Consider the following 19,900-nt stretch of genomic DNA (forward strand, 5'->3'; position numbering starts at 1 on the left):
CCCAATACTAAGATGTTTTTTTTTTTTTTTCAAATGTTCATGATCTACTGTTCGGTTCTTAAAATATCCTTAACTTAAAATGTTCATAAAATCCTGTTCATAAAAACCAAATCATAATGTCATTAAAATTCTTACGCTGTAACCAGTTTAAATGTTCTTGCAATGTTCAGAGAGCTACTTATTATTATTATTATTATTATTATTATTATTATTATTATTATTATTATTATTATTATTATTATTATTATAAGAAGTAATCACCGACATGCAAAATATGCAAAAAAATTGAAACGCTTAAAGAAATCTGTAAAAGGAAACAAAAGTAGAGAAAAGGAAAACTCGAGACTTTTCTCACATAAAGTATATTTTAGTACGGGTTCCCTGCAGATTTACCATTCTGCTTTGAGCTTTATCAAAAACGGTCTTCGGTTTTCAATTACCGGGACTCATTCACTTGTGTGGTTGCTTAAAGTTCTAGTGAGCAACCTGCTATTAAAAGCCTGAAAGCGAGCCATCCAGCCTCTACAACGTTCGCACATGCGCAGACATTTGACCGCTATGTTGTACCATGTCATGGCCTCGCTCACCAAACAGTTTGTTAGCACTGCGCTGACCACAAAATCGGACTGAGCCTGACACATTTTACTTCACCCCCATCTTACCAAGTGTTTGACATTTTTTCCTTACTTTACAACCAACCTCATAATTTACTACATTCCCTACTCCAATCTCGAATAGGTATTAAGCTCTCCAGCTGAAGAAAAAAAAACAAAAACAAAATTAGAAGAACTAATCGCACAAACCTTCAGTTCGAATAGCCGTTCTTGCTGCTGTTCTTTACTAAGTTGTTGGGTGGTTTTCCTGAGGTCACTTTCTTTTTCTTCGCTGATCAAACTCTCTAGAACAAGAAGCTCACACAGGTGCTTGCGTTCCATTTCTTTCAACACCGCCTCCTGCGAGATGAATAGCAAAGTATAACAAAAAAAAAGAAACGCGATTTCAGGCCATAATAACTTTAAGACTGAACTTAAAAAAGCAAAACCTACAGAAAACAAAAATAAACAAAAAGTGAAGCAAGCCCTCAAGCTTAGCCTCATGGATGAAATACTTTAAAAACATTCACTACATAAGTGAATAAACTCTGAACTGTAATTTCTTCGAACTTTTTTTTTCCCAGCCGACACTGAGGTGAATAGTTGTTTTAGTATATACTAAAAGAGTGAGATAATGTACACCATCGTCGTTAATTTGAGTGATTTCTTCGCTTGTCACGGATGCAAACCGAGACGCCATTTTCCCGAGTTGCTCGGAGGTAAATAGCGAAGAATATTCGGAGTTTGACTAGCCAATCAGAGCGCGCCTTGAACGCTATCCACTGTTTTAGTATATACTAATTAATCTTATTCCGACTTATGGTTCATATAGCTCAGAGAAAGCGGGATTTCCACACCGATCTTCATTCCTTCTCAATACCCTTCTACTCGAAAATGTATTAATGAAAATTGTATCAGAAGTTCACTAATATTCCTTGCCTTTCCCGTAATGGGTCAGTGTCTACTTAGAATTTGACTGACACCGACAACAACGCGCGCAAAAAAAAAAACGATTTATAAATGTCTACTAGCTATGCCGAAGCACCTTAAATCCCTAATAGCTTTGTGACCACACAAACCTGCAGAGCTCCAATGTTCGTACTGGAGACTGGTACGGATTTTGTTTCAGTCTCTAATGCCTTCAGCTCTTCCTTAACTTTATCCATCTCTGATTGGTCCCTCTGTTGCCACGCGATTAACCTCTTTTGGGCCAATTGCTTTTGACGCTCCTGATCCTGTTTGGAACTGTGATAAAAAAAAAATCAAATTTGGGGACCAGTCATTACATGGTTTTCAGGGGGAATGGAGGGGGGCTCACTCGTCGGGGGGGGGGGGGCACTATACAAAATTGACTGGAAGTGAGGGAAATCATGCAGGTCCCCAGGAGGGGATCGGGTAAATTTTATTGTGACACAACTCTCCCCCCTCCCCCCCCACAAAGTGATAAACAATAAGCGGTCCCCTAGTTACCTCGCGATTCGTGTCACGTGAAGCAAGAATACTAAACCGTGGTAGATTTTCAGAATTTCAAAATGGTGCTTTGTATAAAACATCGTCACAGGTCGCACTTATGATCAAACCCTCGCGCTACAACCATTTTTAAGGAATCTTAAGGTGCTAGTCAACGGGAGAAAGGGGCATCGCTGATCCCTGTGGAAAGTACACCCAGCGTGAAATGTTTGCTTCTTTGACAGAAATAATTATTGAGATATTAGCCTTCAAAAAGTTTTGGAATAAGCCATTTTTGATGTATTAAAAATTTAAGGCTCCGAGGCTTGGAGAATAAAACAAAGAAATCACATCAAGGGATGAACAAAAATTTATTTTGCTTTATTCTCCCTAGCCTTGAAGCCATGTTAGAATTTTGATATATCGAAAATGGCCCTTTGCCTAGTGGTAAAACCACTCATGAGCCAGGGATGTGTTAAAAAATTGCGTGAATCGAAAACACCTCGAAAATAGTCTGGCTGCAACCTCTTAAACTGGTGATCATTTCAGTTATTCTCAAAACTTAACCGTTTGATTTACCAGTTATATTGTAAGGAGAAATGAGATGTTAGTCACTCTTTACCTGCTGTCCATGTTAATTTGACGAGCTTGCGCAAGTCCAAGCACCAGAGCGGAAGGTTGGAACGAGCTCTCTTGTAAAGCCTGCCTCTCCTCATAACGGATTCGCGCCAACTGCGCATGTCGGTGTTGCTCGCTTTCAAATTTGGCGTCGGCCCCGCGAACGTCAGCTAACAGGCTCTCTGTTTCATTATTGAGACGATTCTAAAGCAAAATATAAAACGAAATGCCATTCTGAGAATATAAAATATTCTAAGAAACGTCCGCCCAACCACCACAACTAATAGATTGAGAAGGTGAAAGTGATGTACGTTATACACCAAATAAATAAAGGGGTAAGTATCCATAGAAATTGTGGTGTTTCGTCGATGGGGGTATTACAAGATAATTTGTTTAATCAACTGAGTTGATTAGGTCGATTGGCCACCGTAAGGAGCTGAAGTTCTGAGCGCTAGCCCTTTGCCATTCGCTGTAACTAAGACTAACGTTCGAAACGTCAGCTAAAGAAACTCTTTGCGGTAGCCAGTTTACATTATCGATCCATTTGATAAAACTAAATTATCTTTGTTGCATTACTTGTTACATTCCTTCGGCGTTATTGTCAGGTACAAATTTGGTCCAAAAACTTCTGATGACCGGAGTTATTTACCTCAAGATCCTGAACTGTATTCCCAGTGGATTTTTTAAGCGCCTCTTCGTCAGCTTTGGCGTCTTCTTCAACCTCGAGTTTGAGAATTTCCTCGTCCGACATTCCTTGAGGTTTTCTTTCCTCCCTTTTTTGTTGTCGTTCAATCTGTCGTTGCTTCTGCTGCGTACTGTCCTCACCCATTAGTGAAATGAGATTTATGGCTGCTGCTTCGCCTAAAAGTTGTTTGATCTCGTCTTGTTTTCCTGCAGTGAATCAGGTCACAAACACAAGTTCTCAGGAAGAAGTAGCAAGCAACTGAAGCTACAAGTATTTTTGGTAACTTAAGAAGAATCTTTAACAAAGTTTCAAGCGTAAAGTAATTAAATCCTTACATGATTACAGAATTGTCACGGAATATTAGTTACGACTGAATCAAGCCATTGATTAAACATCCTAATAAACATTAATTACGTCACCAAATTGAAAATGACTGCATTAGAGAGTGGGACAGATTTCATACTATTGTAAAACAAAGTCCGTAGGTGATTTACTGCAAGAGAGATGTTGTAATTGCACGCGTTTAGTCCGCTTCTCATGACAACTTTTAATCAATTGATGAACACAAGGAAGAAAAATAAATGGTTTACCTTCACTTTTTAACGCCTGTACTTTTAGTTTCATCTGCGCCAGTCTGGATAAACGATCATTTTCAGAAAGGGCCTGCCACTCATTCACACCAACCTGTTGCACAAGAGCGTCACGCAACAGCCTGTCCTTCAGTGCGTCATACTTATAGTTCAGGGCTTGTGACAGGTCACGCTCATTAGCCGTGCCCCAGATTTCAGCTTCCGTGACAACTGCGATGACATTCTGTTGGGAAGCGTCTTTGCGCGCTTGGAGGAGGTTCTCTTGCAGTTGTACTAGCTCTGTTTTATCCTGTACCAAAAATACAATACAAATAGAATCGGGTAAAAGTTTACGGCTAAGAAAATACACCTAAATATTTTAAGCGAGGCAACTTGGGAAGATAAGAAGCGCCATCTTGGCACTTTACAGAGAGATATTACAGATTCTAATGTGGATGTAACAAAATTCCTAAGAGTCAGTTCCATACTTTCAAGTAAGCAATCCAATTTGGATGTTCTAACGAATAAGATAAGCACAAAAAACGTCAAGAAAGTAATCTTGCGACGGTATGGTTTTTTTCTTCATATGAGTGTCGAAAGAAGTCCGAGATCCCTTTGGTTTTGCTTCGTTTCTCCCCTGGATTGGTCCAAAGAAAAACTCGAGCTGCCCACGCACCCAATCAGATGCAAAACTAAAACCAATTTCGAATTGGTCATTTGCGATTTTCCCGCGCTTGGAGATCGATTACCCGCGTTTTTGATTGGTTTTAAGACTTTGCGCCACCCTCACGACAAATCAGGAACAAAAATTAAGTATATCGCGTCTTGATCACCCGCGTTTTCCCGCGCTTGCTTCTTCTTTCAGTTCTCATTGGCTCCTGGTAACATTTTCTTTTTTCTGATTGGTTGTTGTGATAACTACGTCATGGTTTTACGAAGCACGCCACTGATTTATTTAGACCATCAAACAGACGTCAAATACCTTGTCCTGCATTTCATTAACAAGTTTTTCGCTTTCTTGATCCTGTTCCTGCTGCAAATCTGCCAACAGCGAAACAATAACATCATCTTTCTTCACGGTTTCTTCTTGTGACAGTTCCAGATACTTCTGTCGGTTGACAACCTTGAATACGGCAGCTTCTACGAGTAAATTATGACGGGCTTCTTTATCGGCTGTGGAAGGAACAAAATGAAGAAGGAAAACTTCACTCTGAGAACTCGCTCACGTAAAAGTGGTCATCTGAGCAAAAAAGCAGAGATTGCTCGCATTTTCATGATCGCACGATTTTTCAAGTATTTTCATACCTGGATCAAGAGCATTCATTTTCATGCTGATCTGCTGGAGCCAATTCTCTCGTTGTTGTTGAGTCATCGTAGCTGCGGCCTCGGCTAGTTCCGGCATTTCTTGTTGCAACACGTCTAGTAAGGCCTGGAAAATACCCATGATCAAATCAGAAATTATCCTCTGTTTTTCATATATCTTGCCTACTTCCTCAATTGAGAATTGCGCTAAAAAATCCACACCTTTCTACCGAAGCTGTTAAGTGCATGAAGAGTCGAAAATAACAAAAACAAAATTTAAAACTCAGAGACCCTTAAAGGCGTCGAGCCCACGAAGTTCCGAAAGCGGTCAGAGCCAAACAAAATCCTTGATCAGGGACGATGGATGCATCGATTTTGTGTCGATTCGATTTGTGATTGGTCCAGAAAACTCGCGCCACACTCTCCACCAATCAGATGGAGAACTTGATCATTCTCGTTTTCCCACCCTTTACAAAATTTACAACTGTCTGGATTTAGTTCTCATCAACTCCTACTGTTATGTCCTTTTGTTCTGATGGCTGTTGCCACAAATGATTTCGTTCAGTTTTGGAACAGCAACACAAAACGTGCTCTGAAGGAGAATTGCTGAAAAGCAATTTTTGTTACGAGTGGAAATTCCACATATCTCGTTTAAATTTCTTTAACTCTATCTACATATCTGATACTCACCTGCCGTTCATCTTGATGTTTCCGCTCCAGCGCCTTCATCACGGCCTCTTGTAAGACGCTGATTTCCCCGTCAGTCACCAGTTTCTCCTCGGCCTCTTGCTCTTTGGCCCTTTTGCGGTTGCGCAATTGTTCCAGTCGTTCTCGCGCCAGTTGTTCCTGCCGCAAACGGTCTTGACGAAGCCTTGAAACAACAACAACAAAAACAAGCTTTTAACTCTTTACATTCTAACATCAGTAACATTCCCCCCTTGTTAACAGTCAATTTTCAACAGTTCTATGGACTCATCTCCGTTCCCCCTAAAAACCATGTGATGATGGCCCCTCAACATCCTCACCCCCCCTCCCCCTCCTCATAAGAAGTGACTGGTCCCTAACCTTTCTTCCACAGCAGCTTTCTGTTTTTCGGCCAGTCCCAGTACCAACGCGGCCGTGGTAAACTTGTCTTCCTGTTTCGCTTTCAACTTCTCTCGTTTGAGACGAGCCAGTTCAGCCTGTCTCTGTCGCTCGCTCATGAAGCGTTCGTCCTGTCCTTGTAACCTGCGCATCAGCGCTTCCTTCTCTTCCTCATATCTAAAGAAGGCAGTAACAAGTAAGTATATTCTCTTTACCTCTCTGCATCAAATGCCATAGCCTGTTCCTGAACGAATGAACTACGCACCCGACCCAAACCTCCTTCGTTCCATAGTAGCGGAAGGAGGTTTGGGTTGGGTTGCGTAATGAACCACGCACCCGACCCAAACCTCCTTCGTTCCATGGTAGCAGAGGGAAGTTTGGTTCGGGTCACGTAATGAATTAGGCACCCGCCCAAACCCCATCGTTTCATGGTAGCGGAAGGAAGTTTGGGTGGGGTTACGTAATAATCTACGCGCCTGACCCAGACCTCCTTCGCTTTCGCTCTGCCATTTCTATTGTACTTTTTAGTAATTCCGCCCGTTTGACTAACTGAACAACTGCAAAAGGCGACAAATTCCATGAATAACTTAGGAGAAGATAATATCTGAACATTTCGAGTGGGAAAGGCTATTCTAAACCCAAGCTTTCGACACTCCAAGTATGACACACCAACAAGAACTCGAGGTTAATTCTTGGGGCAACACTCCGCTTTAAGCAACAAGGAATTTTATATCAATGTTTTCAGAAGAGATTTTGAGGTCTCCATGAACCGTATGCACTTGTTCAATTCCACTAGAAACAGGCAAACCACTACTTTTCTTCTCGATACATATTTTCTAAAAAAAAAAAACATGAAGCAAACCAGACTACGTGAGTCTCATTTTCATTTTCGACTAACTCTGAAGAAAAATTTTGAGCCACTCAGTACAAGCTGGAAAGAGTGGTCCACACAGTACCTTTTGTCCAGGTCTTCCAGTATAGCTTTGACATCCGTTACTTGCTCTCCTTCCGCTTGACCATCTTCTAAGTCCTCCTCATCTTCGTCATCGGGCGTCAGTCCCTGAGCCAATCGCTCTCTACGTCTCGCTAATCGTTCCTTAAGTTTTTCTTCGTATCTGTCAAAGGAAGAGTTTTAAAAAATAGGAGAAGGAGTTACAAATTAAAAAAAAATGGCCAAGTTGTCCCTATTTTAAAAGCTCGGCAACCGAACCCTGAGTTAGGTTGCCTTTATAAATCACACGTTTGCCGTCAAAAACCCTATGTTCAACGTACTGCACTGAAAGCAAACAAGGTTCCCCTGTCTTTCTGTGTCGGTGAGGTTTCCCTCTTATCTTTCCCAGGGCTGAACCCAGGAATTTTTGAAGGGGGGAAGGGTGCCAAAATTACTTTTCGACCAACCCCCCCCTCCCTGCCACATTGTGCACCCCTCCCTCCCTTCCCCCTTCACTTGTGGTTACACGAAAAAAAAAAACATCAGCCACTTGAGTTGTAATATACGGTCTTGTCGTTGCAAGAGTATTGGTGTCAGAAAAGTAGTGCGAAACCCATGGGTACGATAAGGAGGGTTTCGGAGGATCTAGAATTCCGGACCCTCTCTATACACCTCCCGCTGCTTTCTTTCTCGTATTACACATCTGACTCACCCAATTGAATGTTCTTTAAAGCACACAGCTTTAATCCGTCCAGCCTCTTAATTTTGCCAAGAGTTGACCGTTAAACATTCTGGTCGTGACCGGCTGACCGTTAATTCCGATCGCAGGAGGCTTCATGGACATCTTGTTCCTTCAATTTTTTCTTGTTTTCGCCAATGTTTGTGATTTAGCCATCCAATATCATTACCAAACTAATACTTTCTTGTTTCCTTGACGTTGAAGGTTATTCTTAAAATCTTATCAAGTGATTAAAAAAATGATCTCTGAGCTCCCTTCTCCGCCCCCCCCCCCCCAACCCCGTCCCCCGAAAATGAAGCTCAATGCTTATAGCTTACTATCACTGACAATAACATTAAACCCACCTGGCTCTATTTTCACCCATCAATTTTCTCAGATTGGCGTCCATTTCAAATCCTTCTCCCAGCAGTCGGTGCAGTTCATCCAGTTGTCCTTCTTTCCGCAGTCGTCGTTCCTCTAATTTAAGCTTCACAAGTCTCTTCTGCCGCTCCTGTTCAGACAACTGCGCCCACTCGGCGTCACCTAAAAAAAAAAAAGCGGTACGAAAAGCAATGAGGTTTCGTTCAATTCAGTGTCGAGAATAATCCAGGATTGAAGTAGTGCGCCGTGAAGCCTGCTGTGTGATTGGCCGAAGGAAACTCGCGTCACCTTCTGCGACCACCAATCAGATGCAAACTTGAGGCCAATAGGGACTTGGTCAGACACGTTTTCCCGCGCTCTAAGACCTATCATTTACAAATATATTGTTGTTTGAGTTCTCATTGGTTCCGTTTAGTCTTCTCCTCCATTCCCATTGACTGTTGTGATTACTCTTATGGGTTAAGGCTCTATTGTCCCAAATATATTACAGTAAAATGAAGATATTACAGGATAGTCTCCCCCCACCTACTAAGAGACCAGCCTGCAAACCCGGACGTAATTCCGGATGTCACGCCTCTCTCCTCAGCCGGAGAGAAGCTACATCTGCCGCAGGAGACGGGTTAAATTGGTTTATTAGTTTAGGGGTTCGTTTGTCGGATCTTTCCCTTTCATTTTACAACTATAGAGAAAGGGATTCTTGTATCGCATTATTTCAACCGACAGCACACACGTACCACGGACAAATCCTTCAAAGGTATGTCGTATTCTAAATCAGCTAACTTAACAAAGAAGATTCACGATCGCCTGTAACTCCAGGGTTGAAGGACAATAAAAGAGTCATTAAACTCGCAGTAGTGTACTAAAGTTTTCGTCGCCAATTCTCTCGGTCACTTTCAGTAAAATTAGAGGACTTAAAGAGGAACAAGATTTAAATCATTAGACGCCTTACCTAACTGCTTCTTGAGAGCTTCCAATAAGAGTTTGTCCTTAAGTGTGTCATATTTCTGATCCAGAGCTGAGATCAAATCCTTGTCTGATCCAGTTCCATCATACTCTAACAAAACTGTGGCCACATTCTCCACAACTTCGTCTTTCCGTTCTTGTTCATGTTCGTCCTTTAAGGCGGACAGCTCTGCTTGAGTCTGATGAAGAACAAAAACAGTCATTAAATAAGTTTCCGGTGAAAATAATTCGGAGACCTTTTCTCTTTTTTACGGGGGAGGAGAGGGGAAGACACAAGGATGGCGCGGGGCTGAGAACGCTCACCTCCCTCCACCCCCCCCCCCAAATCGTTGTAGCCTTGGGTTTGATTACCCCTAAATTAATTTACTGCTGTCGGGACTCCCCTTTCCCCCTCCTCGCTTTGATGAAACCCCCCGCACATACCAAAAAAGGGACATGGGAAAGGGACTTGGTCCTTTTGAACACTGAGTTTTTTTACCAGAGTTGAAGGCTTTTCAAGGCTTTTCCAGTGTAAGAAAGTTAACAGTAGCATGTAAGGTAAAAGTAAAAGATTTTTCCTTTTGTCCTTCTTACCTTTTCCTGAAGATTTGCCATGACTCTTTCACTCTCCTGGTCTTGTTCTTCTTGTAAATCAGCCATCATAGAGACAGTAACTTCTTCATCGTTCACTTCACCTTCCTTCTTGCCACTCAGTCTATATCGCTGAACTTCAAACTTGTAAGCAGCGGCCATGTCCAGAATATCGACATGGAGAAGTCGGTCAGCTGAGGAGAAACAACAAAATCTTTAAAAAAAAAATCCACCTAAACCAACCGTTTAACTCCCAAGATCTGATTTTTACCCCTCCAGCTGCCTGACATTTCCTTGTAAATTGGTTACGAGAATTTGGTGTTAGATCAAGATTGCAACCTCTAACTGATAAAGTTTGAGTATTCTCATTACCTGATTGTTGAATAATGTATGCAGGGGTGGATCCAGCAATTTTTGACTGGGGGGGTCCAAACTTTGGTTCAGAAAGGACTGTTGGACCGAGACAAATTACTTGTCTCTCACACCCCCCCCCCCCCACACCCCCTCCAACCAGTAGCGGTTGCACATTATAATTCCTTGGCCACTTACCGTTTACTTGGATTCATTAAAAAAAAACCAGCCAGTTAAAAAGTGTTACATACGATCTTGTCGATGTAAGAATTTCAGTCTCAAAGTTGTAAGCGTCAGGTCTGATAAGAGGGGGAGGGGGGTCCAGACCCCCGGGACCCTCCCCCTGGATCCGCCACTGGTATGGATATTATAGGGAGAAGTTACAAGTTAATCACTTCTGGAAGTTAAAGTGTTAAACTTAAGTTTGAAATACCACCATGAACTAACCTTTAACACCCAGGTCAAGCTCTTCTCTCTTGCCTTTCAGCTCACTGAGTCTTTTAAGTCTGTCGTCTTCATTAACAGTTCTGGCTTCTTCGCGCATGCTCTCGCTACTCTCATCTTGAAGCAATCCCATTAAGAACTCTTGCTCCGCACGGTGTTTTCTTTCCAGTGACTTCAACACAGCGTCCTGCCAGCCTTGTAAGTCATCTATGGATGAAAAAGAAATTGACGATCTTGAAGAACAATCTTCCACTCCGTTGTTAGCAGCATGGGGTAACGAAAAAACATGAGAAAGGGTTTGAACCCCAGTTTTTCTGTAGCGTGCAAGGCTCTCATTAGAGAGATTTAACACCGCGTTTACGTGAAACGCGAACGGTACGAGCGACCACGTGACCTTGTTTTTCCCGCCATTTTTGCCAGTTTGCCAGCTGCGCTTTGCCGTTTCTACGCGAAAGTGACCTGTTCCGCGTTTGCCGTGAAGATGAGATTTTCTTCACTTTTTCTCTAACAGAGTAGTAGTTAATTGCCGGGCACCAAAACTATTCCTTGTAAGTCCTACAAGGGCGCCTTCAAATGCACCATGACGTCAGCTCACGCGAAGCTTAAGCAGCAAGGTTCACGCTATTTTACGAGAAACGAATTCAGTAAATTTAAGTGGAAATACAGTCGAGTGCAGCTGTGACTCAAAGACAAAACAAACAGTACTACAACCGTTAGACTACAAGCAGTCCCTGCTTTTCGGCGAAGTGAACAAAATAATCGATGCTAAGGCGCTAAACGAAGGGAGAAAGGCGCACAAAAAGTAAGCTCCCACTAAAAAAATCCGCGCGGCCAGCTCGCACCAATTTTCCATGCGTTGTTTTTTCTACACACGCGCGACGGACAAAGCCGAAAAGGAGGGACGACTTGTCGTCTATATATAACCTTTATCAGGATCTGGTTCATCGTCCTCTTCCTGCTCTTCGGGTTTTCCTCGTCTCTTTCTCCTCGCCAATCGTTCCCTTGCCAGCTGTTCTTGACGCTCCCGATCACGGCGTAGTCTAATAAGCAGAGAAGAAAAATGAGCTCAAGATATTTAATGAACCCCTAGAATAATTCTGACTGGTTGAAAAAGGATCCATCAGTTCTCAAGAAACTAAGAACAGGTCACGTTTCTGTCTCACCTTTCTTCAAGGTTCTTTCTGTTTCTTTCCGCCAGTCCCAGCACCAGCGCAGCCTCATCAAACCGCGACTCTCGTTCAGCTTGTCTTTTTTCGCGTCTGAGCCGTGCAAGTTCAGCCTGACGACGCTTTTCTGCTGCTAACCGGTCGTGCTCCTCCTAAAAACAAATGAGACAGAGTAGAATACTATTCAATCGAAACTTAGGTATAATGTAGTTCCTTGACCCAGGTGCCCGGGAGTGGATTTGTGTCGGTGGATCACTGTAATTTTACCCAAGATATCTCTGACTTAGGCCCGAACACCGGGAAAGAACTTGTGTCGATGTATCACTTAATTTTACCCTATATATCTCAAACTAAGACCAGGTCGCCGGGTAAGGACTTTTGTCGGTGTACAACTTAATTTAACCCTAAATATCTCAAACTTTCGCTAGGTCCCCCGGGTGTGGACTTGTTTCAATTTATCGCTTTAATTTAACCCTGGATATCTCAAGCTTACGTCGGGTCCCCGGGTGTGGACTCGTGTCGGTGCATCACTCAATTTTACCTTAGATACCTCAAAGTTAGGCCGGGTCCCCGGGTGTGGACTTGTTTCAATTTATCACCTGAATTTAACCCTGGATATCTCAAACTTACGTCGGGTCCCTGGGTGTGGACTTGTGTCGGTGCATCTTAATTTTACCTTAGATACCTCAAAGTTAGGCCGGGTCCCAGGGTGTGGACCTGTTTCAAACTGTCACTGTTATTAATTTAACCCTAGATATCTCAAACTTACGCCGGGTCCCCAGGAGTGGACTTGTGTTTTTTTACCAATGTAATTTCAATAATACCTTAAGCCTCCGATATCTTATACTAATATCCGTCTCCTTGGCGCTTCGTGAGCCCACACGAGATGTTGGTACTTGCTCAAGGGGGATTTCTTGCTCGCTCACTCATTCCTAACCTCCGCGCGAATTCCGCGCCCCATTAATGCGACCAAACAAGAATACTGGTACACAACATTCGTTGTTCAGTTATGTGTTACGTACAAACTGAAGTTTAATTTGAAGGAAAACATGTCCTTTACCTGTAGTCTTCGTAATAATGCATCTTTCTCCTCGTCAAACCGGTTTTGCAGGTCTTTCAGGATGTTGCCGGTACTGGCGGCTTCTTCTTCATTTAAAAGTCGCAAGGTCTCCTCATCTTCTTCGTCAGGATCCAACCCTTCTTCAAGTCGTTTCTGGCGCCTCTCTAAGCGTTCCTTGAGTCGCTCCAAATAACGCTGCCGGTTTTCTCCCAAGAGAGCCTTGAAAAATTTTAGAGTAAAAAAAATGTCTTTAAAGTGACGTAGAAGAAAGCCTCAAGATAACAATTTTAAGTGAGTGTTGAAAATCATACGAGATTGCACCGGTTTTGCTTCATTAGGAGGTTTGACTGGTCAAAAAAAAATAAAAAACACTTCAACCACCCTCTCAACCAATCAGATGCAACACTACAATCACTCACGACTTGGTTTTCCGCGAAGTTTTTTTTCTTGATCAAACACCCAATTCTCACAACTGATTTACAAAGAAATGTGTAGCAACCAGAGGGGAGAATTAACAATCAAGTCTTAAGAATTTAAGGGTTAAAGCTATTAGTGAGCAATTAGATCACAAAGAATCATTTATACAATACCTGTAAAGTTTCAGCATTCTTAAGTCCTTCTCCCAACAGGGCCGCTGCATCATCAAACCTCCCTTGCTGCCTCAGACGCCTCTCCTGTAGCTTTAGTTTAGCAAGCCGCGCTTGTCTCTCCTGTTCAGAGAGATGCGCCCATTCGGCCGCACCCATTTGTTTCTCTAAGGCATCAAGAAGCAGCTTGTCTCTGAGGGCATCGTATTTTTCTTCCAGCGCCTGGAGAAGTTCATCCTCTTGAGCGACATTTTCTTCTATGCCAAGAAGCACGGATGTTATCCCGTCGAGTAACTCTTCTTGCCATGCTTGGTGTTCCAGCTGTCGAAGACGAAATAGTTCTTGCATGTCCTGCGGAAAAACAAAAAACAGCTGATGAAGACCACCATTAATTCACGAGAGTCATAAGGAACCGCTCATTATAAATCGCCTGAGGGGGGAGGGAGGACTGGGGGGATGGAGAATTTTGGTTTTGTCACAATAACATTTTACTGACGATTCCCCCATACGGCTTTGTTATATTTTTTATGATCCTCATTATTCGCAGTTAATTGGTAGTCTATTTTCTATAGTCAGTGGCGGGTATAGGGGGGGAGGGGGGACCCAGCCCAGCCCCTCCTTATTTTAGTTAAAAAAAAATGAACGTAGAAGGAAGAAAAGGCGGCAGGTGTAAACACAAAATTAACGCCGCCCTAACACCTCCACCTTAGTTCGAGGTCTGTATCCGTCACGAATAGTCCCCCTTTTGTACTGTGTTGGCAATGAATGATTCCCTCTCCGTTCCCTCTGAATACCACGTTATCTGACCAAAATTCTCCCATCGTCTTCTCTCCCCAGGCGAAATAAAATGCCTTTTCCCCGAAAACGTCCTTTCTTTCCTCTTAGTCCTTCTGGGGTAAATGCTATGAATTAGCACACTTATTACCCACTGAGCACGCGACAGTAAATTCACCCTGACGTTTTCTCTACCTAACCCACAATACTCATGGCATTTCCAACTCAACATTGAGAGTTAGATAATGAAAGAACGCATGACATGCTCTTTCCCCCGAACTCAAAACATAGAGTTAGATAGATCCAAATATAGTTATTAAGAAGAACGGGCTCTTCACTTAAACACAACACTTAAGGTTAAACAGTGATAATGTACACGTGTCCTTCAGCTAAAACGAAGTACTGATGGGTTCGGTAACGACCGAATATATAACGCGTTCCTCGCTGCTAATTCACTAATTTTAAAAGAGTTACATAGCGACAGTGTATACGACGTGCTCTTCACTTCAAACGCAACTCGACAGGGTTTAATAGATAGTGACGGCATACATGAAGTGTTCTTCACCTTGCCGTGTAGCGTCAACAGCATCTGACTCTCCGCTTCCTGATGATGCTGAAGATCAGCCATGATGTCTGCTGCTACCTCCTGGTCGTCAGGGGAGGTACCACGATATACCCTCAGGTCAGCTCGTCTGTCCTCTATCACTAGCCCCGCTGCTTCTTGCAGGATCACATAATGGCGTTCTTTGCTTACCAGGCGTTCTGTGGTGCTTTGCTTGCGCCAGCCTTGCTGTTGAGTTCTCAAAACCAGCAGCTGATTGGATCGCTCGTCTGAATTTATAATGCAATTGTAGGAGTTATTATATACCAAAGGTCGATCAAGGAATTTTTGATGAGGGAGTCCGAAAGTATTTCTCAAACAACACAAGCCCAACTCCTCTCCATTATTCACAAACAAATAAACCAGTTAAGCAAGATCAAGCGATCTACTCGCAAAAATTTCGGCGTCAGACAGGTAATAAAAAAAAGCTGCAGGTTTTATTGGAATGAGAAAGGGGGAGGGGTAGTTCCGACCTCCCAAAATCTCTCCCTGAATCTACCACTTCGAAATGATTGAAAAAGATATAAGCGCTCCAGAAATGAATACTCTTACAAAAAGTCAGGACAGAGGCAAAAAATTTAAGAAATTCTGTTCACTTCTTTTTAATTTTTAGGCTATTTTCATTGCCTTACCACGCAACGTCGAAACTCGATCACCCGTAAAGTTTAAATTTTAATAAATGCCGCGGCGTTTACTCCGCTTGGTTGTCCTATATTTTTCACCCATTACGACCTGTTCTCCCAACATTAACTGTTTGCATTTACAAATCTATCCTTCTCGACATTTGTCCTTCACCACTGACCTGGAGATAGTTTCTTAGCTGCACTGCGGGCCTGTACACTTTCTCTGCCTTGTAACAGGTAAATAAGCAGTTCTCGTTCCATAGCGTGTTTCCTCTCCAATGCTCTGACAGTGTCCTCTAACACATCAACGAGCCCAGCCTCTCCCGGTGTACTGAATTCCAATTCCCCTCCTTTCCAGTTTCTTGGAAGCTTTCTGCCTTTCCTCTGTTGAACGCGTTCTTTGCCAAGCTGTTCTTGTCGTTTGCGGTCATCTTTTGGTCTGGTTTATCACATAAAGGGAAAAAAATCTCCAATTGAAGAACAATTTTCAATCGAGTCAAATGTAACGGAAGATTGCATTGGTTTTGCTTTACTTCGTTCTCTGATTGGTCCAGAAAGATCACGCACCGCCTCAACCAATCAGATGCAAAAATAAAACCAATCACGTTTTGGTTATCCACGTTTTCCCGCGCTTTAAGCAGTTTGCTTGATTCAAACTTTGACTGAGTTCTTAATATTAATCCATCCATCCATCTCTAATAACCAATCAATTCCCCTCCCCATTCCTTTCATTTACTGTTAGTTTCTTCCTCCCAATCGTTCCTTTTTGTGTCTGTCTAATTGTCGGTCTTCCGCAAAGTACGCTTTGTTCTGGATACCAGAACAGTTGAATAACCAATAATAAGTTGTCAAGTTAAATAATTTATTTCCAACTCAAAACATAACAAAACCAAGATGGCCGCTACAGGACAAAAAGAGTACAGAAGCCCCCGGTCCTCAGCGGCAAAACCACAAAAAACAAGTGGTATTTGAACAAATCCTTCTTCAATACGCTTATACGACAAGAATACAAAATGAAAATACCGTACCTTTGCACTTGTTCTTTCAGTCTTTCAGCGATTCCCACGGCTAAACTAGCACTCTCAAACTTCCCTTCTTCTCGAGCACGTAACTGTTCTCTTATAATAAGTCCATACTCTGTCAGCTTCTGCTCTGCTGTCATTGTATTTGTACCAGCGCCTTTTAATTTAGCAGTTATCGCGTCTTTATCCTGTTGATAGCGCTTCTCCAGGTCCAACAGAAGTTGCTCGCTCTTGGCGTGCCCTTGTAAGGCTTTTTCACGAGACTTGAGCAGTTCTTCTTCTATCTCCTTGTTGCTTTTTCCTGTGACAGCAACAACAGTGAGAAAAGTAACCCTTTTACCTATTCCCTCCGACTCAAACATGAATGTCGTAAGATAAAAGGAAAAGATCACCAGTTTAAGAAGTTCTCGATTTGTTAAAGTTCACAAAGCAACAAAGTGGGCAATCAGACATGGTTTGATGCTACTCTGGTTTGAGGATTTAATGAAGAATGTAAACGGGGAATTGCAATCCATTGACCCAAAGTTTCGACACCCCTGATGAAGGCATTAGACAGGAGTGTTGAAGCGTTGGATCGGAGAATTGTAATTCCCCGGTTATATTCATTAAACTCCTTAAACCAGAATAGCATCAAACCACGTCTGAAGTTCTTGATTGTCACACATATTCTCCTTGCCATTAGCATACGAAACATAGAGAAAATGGTGTGGAGAATACGCACATATGGTGCACTTCTTTTCGTTTACCTATCAGTAACATAATGAGAAGATGAATTCTCATACTATATTTTTCTTTGCAAATTAGTTCCAAAGATTTGGTTTAAATCAAGATAACACTTGGCTGAAAGGTTTTTATAATCTACTCTAGTCACCTGACTGCTAATAAAAAAAAAATGCATCGATTTGGAAGAATTACTGACTTTGGGTGACCACTTATTTCACTACAAATGGAAGTCATTTCGCTACAAATCGAAGGTCGTTTCGCTATCGACTTCAGGGACCTTTGGGAGTTTTATGGCTTAACATCGCACGTTCAAATGTTGATTGTACGCGAAACATCTAATACTACAAGGGGGTAAACGTGCTTATCGAAGATCTTTACCTTCCTTCTCCATTTCCTTGATTTTCTCAGCTTCTTCTCGCTGCTGTATTTCATCTCCCATTCGACTTAGACCCATCAATGCAAGCAAATTTGAGAAGAACGTAAGCCCAGCACCAGGTAGGGAATTGGCGCCGTCTAACTTGCTGTCCTTACGTAGACGCTGAACGCGCATTTTCACCTGCATGAGACGTTCGTACTGCTCATCTTCAGATAACACTGTCCACATTCCCTCGCCAATGTGATGTCTGAGCATCTCCAAAAGAAGTTTGTCACGCAAGATTTCATATCTGTAGGGGAACAATCCGCATAATGTAAAGTTTAAAATCAATAGTTTTTGACAGCTGTGTATCTACAGATGTAGAATTATGGGCTTGCTTATCACTAGAGTTCCAGTGGATGATGTTGTTGGATGGCCTAATAGCATTTTTTTTTTTTCAGGAAGAGATTGGGCAATAGAAGGGTACATTTAGTTACCCTTGATAGTGAGTTAGTTCCCATAAAAAAGACAAACGTTCGGTGTAAATGATACTGTGGTTTTCAGTGAGGACTTAGCTACTGTAAAAATCAAAAATAAGTTTTGGAGCTTTTGCAGATCCTCTGCATTATCGGGGGGAAAAATATCTGGGGTTGATGTTAATGTTACTAAAGTTATTATAAGAGAATGGAATATAAAATAATGGATAAATAAATGAATGATAACAAAAAATTGCAAGAAACACAGGTATATAAAATTAAAGAAAGCTACATAAGCTGGCCAAAACTGGCAGCTAGTCCATTAGTAAATTTTACCTTACTTTACCATAAGTGCAAAAATACCATCAGAGAACTTTCTTACTGCAGTCATTTCCTAGTTTTGACCACAATTGAATGCATAATTTACCTGATACAGGTATAGATGTGAAAATCAATTCCACATTCAGAATGCACTGGAAAGTTTGTGCAACTTTTAAGAAAATAATGCCTTTGACATTTTAACTGAATAGTTCAAGTCTTGCGAGTAATCTGACCAAACAACATGGCCTCCAAAACAACCTAGCCACCTAATAATTCTTACATGTATTTGCCTTCCACTTTCAAACTTCTTGACAACCCTAAAGAATATTTTAATCCTTTCTTTCCCAAGATCTGATTGTTAATTCTCAACTCTAGCTGCTACACACTTTCTTGTACATTAGTTGAGAGAATTTGTTGATAGATCAAGATAACAACTTCTACCTGATAAGTTTGAGTATTCTCATAACAATGTCTGTAGGATAATGTATGGATAATGTAGGAAGAAGTTACATGTTAATCACTTGTGGGAGTTAGAGGGTCGACTTTTGGTCAGATCTTAAGAATCTTACTTTGTCCGTAGAGCTTGTATCAAATCAGTAGCTGTGACTTTGTGTCTTGCTTTCTTTGCACCTTTCTCGTCCCACTCTTCATCTTCGTGCAATAGGGCCACAACACCTTCATGATCCAGTCGTTTGGTTCGCCGTTCAGCTCCTTGTTTCAGTTTGTTGGCCTGGTGCATTTTTTCCCTCTCTTCAGCTGCAAGGGATGCCTCATCCTCCTTGAAAACAAATTTAACAAGACATGTCACGTACTTGTAAACCTATAGTAATTGTCTACCTCACTGTAGAGGCTAGCCCAATAAATGCTTATAGGAAGAACTTCAACCCTCCTTGGCTAGGATTCTCACTTCGAAATAATCGGATCCCTGCTAGAAAGTATGTTCCCTTATCAGGTAATTGCAAAGAAAGTTTTTTTGTGTGATATAAACATACTGATATCTCTACAAAGCAAGGTTGAGTAGCTAACTGAGCCTCAAATACCAAACAGGCAACCTATAGCTTTCACTTTAGTACTACCACACTTTAGTACCACAGTGTGGAGAATATACATGCTGATATTGGTGTGTTAAGAGTTAAGCCTGGTTTCTACATGTATATCAGCCCAATCATCCCAAATAATGCTGGGGGGGAGGGGTCTGGATGATCAACACCTTCGGAAGTAAGGTTTAATGCACTCGTCTGTAAGACCCCCAGAATCATTTCAAAAACTCAGATGATCAAGTTGAATCAGGACATCCTACAGACATCAAGTCTCAACTCTTTAACTCCCAAGATCTGACTGTTACTTCTCCCCTCTAGCTGCTACACACTTTCTTGTAAATATGTCATGAGAATTTTGTGTTAGATCAAGACTACCAACTTCTGCCTGAAAAGTTTAAGTATTCTCAATTTACATGCTGGCAGGATGATGTATCTACATTCAAGGGAGAAGTTACATTTTAATCACTTCTGGTAGTTAAAGGGTTCAAAATAGTT

General features: G+C 41.9%; 1 protein-coding gene across 1 annotated transcript in view; it reads right to left on the reverse strand.

Moving 5' to 3' along the window:
- LOC111342733 (uncharacterized) overlaps nucleotides 1-19,900 on the reverse strand; it is a 36,328-nt gene that overhangs the window by 15,599 nt on the left and 829 nt on the right. The window contains exons 2-24 of the mRNA XM_088759621.1: nucleotides 18,935-19,143; nucleotides 17,592-17,878; nucleotides 16,497-16,791; nucleotides 15,648-15,907; nucleotides 14,810-15,075; nucleotides 13,474-13,821; nucleotides 12,884-13,102; nucleotides 11,821-11,975; nucleotides 11,582-11,697; nucleotides 10,661-10,864; nucleotides 9,866-10,056; nucleotides 9,279-9,471; nucleotides 8,314-8,491; nucleotides 7,256-7,414; nucleotides 6,282-6,476; nucleotides 5,907-6,087; nucleotides 5,220-5,343; nucleotides 4,897-5,087; nucleotides 3,936-4,224; nucleotides 3,310-3,551; nucleotides 2,665-2,864; nucleotides 1,673-1,838; nucleotides 804-953 (exon numbers count right to left, since the gene is read on the reverse strand). Coding sequence (XP_088615747.1) covers nucleotides 804-953; nucleotides 1,673-1,838; nucleotides 2,665-2,864; nucleotides 3,310-3,551; nucleotides 3,936-4,224; nucleotides 4,897-5,087; nucleotides 5,220-5,343; nucleotides 5,907-6,087; nucleotides 6,282-6,476; nucleotides 7,256-7,414; nucleotides 8,314-8,491; nucleotides 9,279-9,471; nucleotides 9,866-10,056; nucleotides 10,661-10,864; nucleotides 11,582-11,697; nucleotides 11,821-11,975; nucleotides 12,884-13,102; nucleotides 13,474-13,821; nucleotides 14,810-15,075; nucleotides 15,648-15,907; nucleotides 16,497-16,791; nucleotides 17,592-17,878; nucleotides 18,935-19,143 — 4,818 coding nt within the window. The remainder of the gene's footprint in view (nucleotides 1-803; nucleotides 954-1,672; nucleotides 1,839-2,664; nucleotides 2,865-3,309; nucleotides 3,552-3,935; nucleotides 4,225-4,896; nucleotides 5,088-5,219; nucleotides 5,344-5,906; nucleotides 6,088-6,281; nucleotides 6,477-7,255; nucleotides 7,415-8,313; nucleotides 8,492-9,278; nucleotides 9,472-9,865; nucleotides 10,057-10,660; nucleotides 10,865-11,581; nucleotides 11,698-11,820; nucleotides 11,976-12,883; nucleotides 13,103-13,473; nucleotides 13,822-14,809; nucleotides 15,076-15,647; nucleotides 15,908-16,496; nucleotides 16,792-17,591; nucleotides 17,879-18,934; nucleotides 19,144-19,900) is intronic.

Source organism: Stylophora pistillata, chromosome 5 (assembly GCF_964205215.1).
Source record: "Stylophora pistillata chromosome 5, jaStyPist1.2, whole genome shotgun sequence".
Taxonomy (NCBI): Eukaryota; Metazoa; Cnidaria; class Anthozoa; order Scleractinia; family Pocilloporidae; genus Stylophora; species Stylophora pistillata.